This window comes from Takifugu rubripes, chromosome 11 (genome assembly GCF_901000725.2).
Source record: "Takifugu rubripes chromosome 11, fTakRub1.2, whole genome shotgun sequence".
NCBI lineage: Eukaryota > Metazoa > Chordata > Actinopteri > Tetraodontiformes > Tetraodontidae > Takifugu > Takifugu rubripes.
In genome coordinates this window covers 323,083-331,151 of record NC_042295.1, presented here as the reverse complement: position 1 = coordinate 331,151, position 8,069 = coordinate 323,083, and the positions used below count along the sequence as shown (strand labels likewise).

The 8,069-nt window shown below is 51.6% G+C and overlaps 1 protein-coding gene across 1 annotated transcript in view; it reads right to left on the bottom strand.

Moving 5' to 3' along the window:
- Positions 1-1,372: 1,372 nt before the first annotated feature.
- Positions 1,373-8,069, bottom strand: part of LOC105418337 (pleckstrin homology domain-containing family G member 2-like) — a 27,478-nt gene continuing 20,781 nt past the window's right edge. Inside the window, exons 7-20 of the mRNA XM_029844119.1 lie at positions 7,223-7,373; positions 6,967-7,098; positions 5,353-5,535; positions 5,132-5,224; positions 4,666-4,752; positions 3,833-3,866; positions 3,668-3,760; positions 3,502-3,603; positions 3,391-3,429; positions 3,259-3,275; positions 3,031-3,168; positions 2,725-2,853; positions 2,007-2,240; positions 1,373-1,906 (exon numbers count right to left, since the gene is read on the bottom strand). Coding sequence (XP_029699979.1) covers positions 1,373-1,906; positions 2,007-2,240; positions 2,725-2,853; positions 3,031-3,168; positions 3,259-3,275; positions 3,391-3,429; positions 3,502-3,603; positions 3,668-3,760; positions 3,833-3,866; positions 4,666-4,752; positions 5,132-5,224; positions 5,353-5,535; positions 6,967-7,098; positions 7,223-7,373 — 1,966 coding nt within the window. The remainder of the gene's footprint in view (positions 1,907-2,006; positions 2,241-2,724; positions 2,854-3,030; positions 3,169-3,258; positions 3,276-3,390; positions 3,430-3,501; positions 3,604-3,667; positions 3,761-3,832; positions 3,867-4,665; positions 4,753-5,131; positions 5,225-5,352; positions 5,536-6,966; positions 7,099-7,222; positions 7,374-8,069) is intronic.

Sequence of the window (8,069 nt, the reverse complement as noted above, 5' to 3'; positions counted from 1 at the left end):
TGTACTGGGCTTCCTCCTCTTATTTCACAGTAAGAGTCCAAACATTATTTTTTACATTTATTATTATAAATCTTTTTTTCAGAATTCAAACTGTCTGAACGACACCAACAATCTATCCGACATGTGACCGGGTGGTAACACACTCACCTGGCCCCTCCCGCCGTTCTTCAGTGTCTGCATATATCTGGCCATTTCCACGATGTAACCCTTCACTGTGTCCCCTGAAACCTGGAGTCCACGGCTGAGGCGGGAGCCGCTCTGAAGCTCTAATTGTGTCTGGAGGTCACTCTTGGAGTGGCAGCACTCCCGTTGGGTCCGACTGGGCGACTGAACTCTCGGGGACTGCGCTGAAGTACGTGAGTTCTCCAGTAGAGCAACAGCTGGATTCTCTGCTGGATCCTCTGTTCAGGGCAGAGATGAAGTCCCTGGGCCGAGACAGGGTGAAGTGCCTGTCTGTTGCTGACCGACTGGGGGTCCACACCTCACTGGAACATCAGAGATTCACAGGGAACCCTTTTCCTGGACTCTTTAACTGTAAGAAAATAATTCATGAGCAAGTGTGAGGACCACACAGATCCTAGGGGGACAGTTTAGCACTTACCATAACTCTCTGTTCCCCCTATCTTCTCTCCGGGGGTGTTTGATCCCAGGCCTGGCCCTTACAGTTTGCCTTGGTCTGGTTCTGGGTTTGGTGCTGTGTCTGGGTCTGCTGCAAGGTCAGTGCTGTGGTCTGAGGCTCGACCTTGGTTACCATGTGACTTTCCATTTTATCCTCTGAGTAGAGCTGGTGCTCAGGTGGGCTCTATTTTGGGGTTCAGAAGGTCTATTTAAAGACATTAAAGGTTTCATGGCAACGTCACCCTGTTTCTGATGCAGTGGGACCTTCATGGTGCCAGCTTGGCACTGTACATCAGGGCCAAAGTTTTGGACCCTGCTAGAATTCGTGCCGAGTTCTCTATAGCACTGGGTCCACTACCGGACTGGCTTCAAATAATCCGATACCAGACCACATCCGACCCCATGGCCTCGAACAGGACCCGTTCGCACTGGCCATTCTGGAGTGGTGGGACCAGCGACCTGTTTTTTTTGTGAGTCGGAGAACTTGGGCTCCTGTGAGAATTTGCCAGGTCTTTGTCACTGTTTTCTGGTCCAAAGGGAATCAGTTGTGTTCCCAGTTCTTTGACCAATTTCTCTATGTGCCACAGGTTCTCCTCGATGGTTCTTTGTCACTGTCCATGTGTTTCGGTTGCCGGTGCCTGGATGGGTTCATGTACATTCACAACATCTGGTTCCCAGGGCTGCTTCATTATTGCACTTGTCATGGCTGGTTGTTGGTTCTTCCCCTTGGCTGGACTTCTCTTTCTCCTCCTCCTCATCCGTGGTCCATCATTTGGTGGTTGTTGCAGACCCCGTCATGTCTGTCTGATATTTCTGCCTCTTTGCTGACAGGCCCTCTATGGTTTGGGTCCTCCTGGTCCTGTGTGACACCAGAAGGTGCCCCAGCACCTAGATCCAGAGAGCTGAGTGGTTGATCAGCCTTCTCCGGTGAGCACGGGGCAAGATGGGATCCCCACCGTGGGCTTTGGGTGTGGGTTTGCTCCTCCCACTGGCGATCCCCTACATCAAACTGAGATACCGACTCCTTCACCAACCCAGACGGGATTTCTGAGAAGCTGTTTCTCCTTCTTAACGATGTTCCTTCTCCCAGCTCCTCCTCCTCATCGTCTCTCTCTTCGGCCTTTGCTGCAGCTTCGTAATAACTGCGGATCTTCTCGATGATGGTCTTGTCCCATCTGCTAATCTGGGCACCTCCTGTGGTTGGCTGGCATCTCTGGATCTGGGGAATAGGATCTTGGCCTCTGGTGGCCCTATCCAATAATTCGGGTCTCTTGCTCTTCTCTTGTTCCTCAACAGAGACAGAAGATTTAGGATCTGATGCCGGGTCACCACCCCGCCTCCTTCATCACCTGTTTTCTTCTTTTCTTCCTCCTTTTCTTCACACACACCTTCACTCTCTTCTGTACTTCCTCAGCTCCGGGTCTCTTTATCTCTTCCTCATACTCGTCCTCCTCTCTAGAGCTTGCTGGATAACCTTTTTCAACTTTTTCTATTTCTTCTGTCTGCTCCTGCTGCATTGTGGGTAAGGGGCTGGAGGAAACATGCAGTGGGAAGCAGTGGGAGGTGAAGTTGGTCTGTTCAGATGGAGATGGAGCATCTTTGGTCTGATCTAAGTCCTGCTCCTGGAACAGGCAGAAAAACAGCTGTTAGAAGGTAAAGAAGAAGAGAAAATGAGTTTTCTTCATCCTGGAAACCTCCAGGTAACATGGACCCTGTGCAACACCTGTGCAACACCTGTGCAACACTTGTGATACACCTGTGAGATACCTGTGCAACACTTGTGAGACACCTGTGCAACACCTGTGCGATACCTGTGCAACACCTGTGATACACCTGTGAGACACCTGTGCAACACTTGTGATACACCCGTGCAACACTTGTGATACACCCGTGAGACACCTGTGCAACACCTGTGCAACACTTGTGAGACACCTGTGCAACACCTGTGCGATACCTGTGCAACACCTGTGAGACACCTGTGCAACACTTGTGAGACACCTGTGCAACACTTGTGAGACACATGTGCAACACCTGTGCAACACTTGTGATACACCCGTGCAACACCTGTGAGACACCTGTGCAACACCTGTGCATCTGTGCGCTCACCGTGGTGTCCACAATGATGCTGAGACCTTCTTTGACTCGACTCTGGTTGATGAACTCCAGGATCTCCTCTGTGATGGACAGGGTGGGTGGGGGGCTGAGGGGGGGCAACTCCTCTTCATCCTCCTCCTCCTCAGTTTAAACACAACAACATTAAATAAGACTCAGAATCAGATGAAAGTCATCTATGTTTGTCTCATCTCTCTACTGATCAGTGCAGGGATTCAACCTCAGCCAGGCTAGCTAACTAGCCAGCAGGCTAGCTACTTTTTCATTTGCTGTTCTCTGAATGTAACATCCATTAAGTACCAGTTCCTGGTTTGGCTGCTGTGCCAGCTCTGGACCGGCTCTGTCCAGCTCCACCTCAATGACCGATGATGCCAGAGTGCTGGTGCTCCCTGTCAAGGTCGGACTGCGTGTTGGACATTGGTCACCTTCGCTGTCCACCTGTCGCAACAACACATGACGATGTTGACCTGAGAGGTCTCGGGTGCTACCAACCATCACACCTTCTCCAGAGATGGAACCGGGACCTACCTTCGGAGCTGCCGGGCCTCCAGGAGGACACACAGAGGAACAGGGACATGGAGACAAAGAACCAGGAAGGTTAGCGTCGTGTAGGGGCATCAACACAACTGAACTCACTGGAGGGGGTCTCAACGTTCTCACCTCCAGGATTAAACACTGTCTCGATGTCTTTGGCTGGAGCTGCAGAATAAAACATGGTTGTAAAGGGGCATTTTCCAGTTCTAGAGGGTTGGAGGATCATCAGGATCTAACCTGACTGCCTTCTGATGCGCCGGTACGGCAGGTTCCCCTCTAGCAGAAGGGGCAAGCTCTTCCTGGACTTCTCTGGGGTGTACATCAGCAGCTCTGGCGGTTCTGGGTTAGGGTTAGGGATGAGGGTTAGGGTTAGCACACATGAAGGTGTGTTGGCGTGTCTCACCTGACTGACGCCTGCCTCTGTGGTAACCGTGGGCGTCGTCCAGGCGCAGCAGAGTGGAACACCTCTTCAGGCTGTCTTGGTCGAACTGAGACACTAAAACACAGGAAGTGATGTCACCACGTGGACGTGAAGCGCCAAACGTTGGGGTTGTTGTTGGAAACTCACAGCAACAGAGGTCGTCGCCCAGGACCTGACGTGCCTGCGAAGAGAATAATAATTAGCACTTAAAGCTGCGAGCACCTTCACGCCCGCCGGGGGTGCGTGCACGGCCACTATCACAGCGGCCACGTGGAGACACCACCACAGCCCAGTTGGCACACGGGACTTGTGTTCTGTTGCCAGCAGCTGGGTCGGGTCAGAACTCTCGTCTGACTGTGAAGTCTAAGTCTGACTGGAAGGCAAACGTGCACGTTAGAACAAGGTTTTCATGCATGCTGAGACTCTGGCACCTAAAAAACGAGGGCCGTCCTGCGGGCGCCAGGCGCCACAGCCGTGCACGAGTCCTGCTCACACCAGAACCTCGTTCTTCTAACGCGGGCCCACCCTCCTCCACTTGTCCGACCTCCTGCTGAGAGGCGCCTTCCTGGCTTTTTCCTCCCTCTCAAACGTCATTGTTGCGCTTCCACGTGCACTGGAACGTTGCAGAGTGGCCCGTGCACGTGCTGCGACCCTAAATTTTCGCCACCACTGGACCTCGTGCTCCTGCCAAACTTCCCGAGGTTCTCCAGCATGTTTGGGCCCTCAAAAATTAATGAATTCATTTAGGGCAAGAATGATAAAAATAAAAATAATCCTGCCAATAATAATGTCAGTCGGTGCTCAGGTGATGGCTCAGGACCAGGACCAGGACCAGGCCCAAACATGACCAAGAGCTGCTGGTTCATACATGGCCTGCAGGTGGCACCACAGACTAACCACCACTACTCCCACTTTGACCAGTTCCACCAGTACCAGGTCTCTGACCGAGGCTTCCCTCAGTTTTTTGTAAAGGGTCTCACCTTCAGTGGGAGTGATGCCGGATGATTCTCCACAATCAGCCTCTTCAGGTAGTGAACCCACAACCTCTTTTCCTCCTGGTTCTTGGTCTGCAGTGAAACCACAACGATGACACCAGCCGGACGGGACCACCGTTCCATGGAGAGAGTCCTTTAATGTTCCTACACTGCATCGTTGGTTTGCTGATGTTGTTAGCATGTGCTGAAAATGCTATCCTGAAGTGTTGGACTGTGGCTCAACACATCTACATGATTGATTCAATGATTCCTGACAGGATCAACCAGTCTGATCTGACTCATCCAAAACCAGCGAAACACACAAAACCTGAGTGTGCTACAAGTGCACAAACATTTCACTGGCTAGCTTAGCATTCAAATCTTTGCAAAGTTGAGGCTTGCATGTCTTGACTGTGGGATGAGAACGTTAACGGTGGACTGGAGTCTCCGCGCCTGACGTGGTCCCACTCACCTGGACGACGTGCTGCTGCTTAGGGATGGTCTGATCCGACACCCTGAAGCTCAGAGGGTCCTTCAGCGTTTCCACCAGCAGCAGGTTGCAGCACTGACGGAGCACAACAACAACAAACTGCAGTGAATGTTTGAAAATAGGGACGTTATTTGATCTGAGAATCAAACATTCTTTTCTCAAAATTCATCGACTTCTGTTGCTGATGTGGATTAAAAACCTACAAATATGTGCGTGCTGTAGACAAAATGTTCCAACTTCTTCTTGGCGATCAGCAGCATCCTGTCAAACAGGAAAAAGGCTCGCTCCTTCTTCACTCTCTGCACCTTAAAGGAACCTTCCAGAACCAGTTCTCCAAATCCACTGAGGTCTGGTCCCATCCAGTTCACCAGCAGAGCCTCAATTTCCTGTCAGGATGAGGAAGTATGAATCAATTTATCCAAATATTACAATGGAATACCTGAGTTTAGCCCTGCAGGCATGGTAGCCTCTCCATCATCAGGTAGCCTCTCCACGTCATCATCAGGAACACAAAAGTTAGCCTATTACAGAAGCCAGTGACATCGGATATGTTGTAGATTAATACTGATGCATCACTGAGGACGGGCTGGTAAACAATTACCTCTAACCCGAGCTAACCCTATCCCTATCCCTAGCTAACCCTAATCCTAACCCGAGCTAACCCTAACCCTATCCCTAACGCTAACCCTAACCCTATCCCTAGCTAACCCTAACCCTATAGCTAACGCTATCCCTAACCCTATCCCTATCCCTAGCTAACCCTAACCCTATCCCTAACGCTAACCCTAACCCTATCCCTAACCCAAGCTAACCCTAACCCTATCCCTATCCCTAGCTAACCCTAACCCTATAGCTAACGCTATCCCTAACCCTATCCCTAGCTAACCCTAACCCTATCCCTATCCCTAGCTAACCCTAACCCTAACCCGAGCTAACCCTAACCCTATCCCTATCCCTAGCTAACCCTAATCCTAACCCGAGCTAACCCTAACCCTATCCCTAACGCTAACCCTAACCCTATCCCTAGCTAACCCTAACCCTATAGCTAACGCTATCCCTAACCCTATCCCTATCCCTAGCTAACCCTAACCCTATCCCTAACGCTAACCCTAACCCTATCCCTAACCCGAGCTAACCCTAACCCTATCCCTATCCCTAGCTAACCCTAACCCTATAGCTAACGCTATCCCTAACCCTAACCCTATCCCTAGCTAACCCTAACCCTATCCCTAACCCAAGCTAACCCTAACCCTAACCCTATCCCTTGCTAACCCTATCCCTAACCCCTACATGAGCCTGGTCCTGCTCCAGGTTTCTTCCTGTTAAAGGGGAGTTTTTCCTGCCACTGTTTTTCCTGCCATCGATCGATCGATCGATCGATCAAAGACGGGATCTTTATACCCTCTTTATCAGACAGCCTCGCCTGACTCGCCTGAGCCCAGCTGTCGAGATGACCTTTGACCTCACAGGCGGCTGTGGTTCAGTTCTACCAACATTTTAAACGTGAACTGAGAGAAAAACATTCATTTACACAGGAAAGGCGAGATCTTGCCATGAGTTAATGACACGTTCCATGTGTGTCGCCACATGAACACGTGTTCGTGGAACTCCTGGAATGCAGCAGGCGTTGGTCCGACACCTAAAGGTGGAGCTGCTGACCCCAGCTGCCGTGTCAACAGGAAACAGAGCTGCTAGCTGGGCTGCTAGTTTAGCCGCTACAGCCTTCACTGACTAAAGACACGACCCGGAGCCACAGACAACAGGTCCCATCCACATCGAGGCTTCACGCCGTCTCCTGTGGGTGACCTCTGACCCACCTGCAGGCGAACAGCATGCTCTTGTTTCCTCTTCATGTCGTTGATGTACCAGGCCACTGCTGTCATGGCAACGATGGCATCCTCCACCACCACATAGCCCGGGTCACTCTTGTCCAAGTGTTTGGAGAGTTCCTGGGGGGGGGGGGTTATAGAAGGGGGTGGGGGGGGAGAGAGAGCAGAGAGGGGGGAGAGAGGGGGGAGGAGAGAGGGGTGAGTGTTGGGTTTGAAGCCCCGTCACTAACCACAGGACTCGTACCTGCAGCAGCAGGTGGTACTTGAGGATCCTTTGAACCGGTTTGAGCAGGTACGTCTCCAAGGGTAACGAGTGGTTCAGAGTAGTTTGTCTCTCCTGAAAGAATGGAACTAAACTTTTGTTGTTCATGCATTCTCTGAGCACCGCCACTGAGCTGGGGGGGGGGGCGGGGGAGGAGGGGGAGGAGGGGGAGGAGGGGGAGAGAAGAGAGAGCAACATTTAGCTGAATAAATACGATCATTAATAAAAATCATGAATAAAAATCATCACTTGTGACATCAGAGGTTCCTGCTGGGACCTGCTGCAACATGACGCCTAACCCTAGCCTAGCTTAGCATTGCTCATACCATCCCAACCTTTTTTCCTTAAAGCCCCCCCGGAGCAGCGGGGGGTTGTGACTAATACAAGCCACGACCTGTGGCGTACGCCCCCCGAGGGGCCCGGCCCCCCAGGAGCCTCACCATCTCTGATGTTTGATGCTCACGAGCGTGAAGACGACGCCACCTCCTCACCTGGCCTCCACATATCTGGAACGCTCTCCAGACTGGGCTCCTGTGGGATCTCCAGACCGGAGAGAAGCAGCGAGCCTCCGACCGCAGCAACAATTTAAACCATATGGAGATATGAGAGCGTGCTTGGAAAGTGTCCCACGGAATCAGAACCCGATCCTTCCTCCACACAAACCTCCAGCGAGGTTTAACCCTAACCCTAACCCTAACCCTAACCCTACCCCTAACCCTAACCCAACCTCCAGTGAGGTTTAACCCTAACCCTAACCCTAACCCTAACCCAACCTCCAGTGAGGTTTAACCCTAACCCTAACCCTAACCCCAACCTCCAGTGAGGTTTA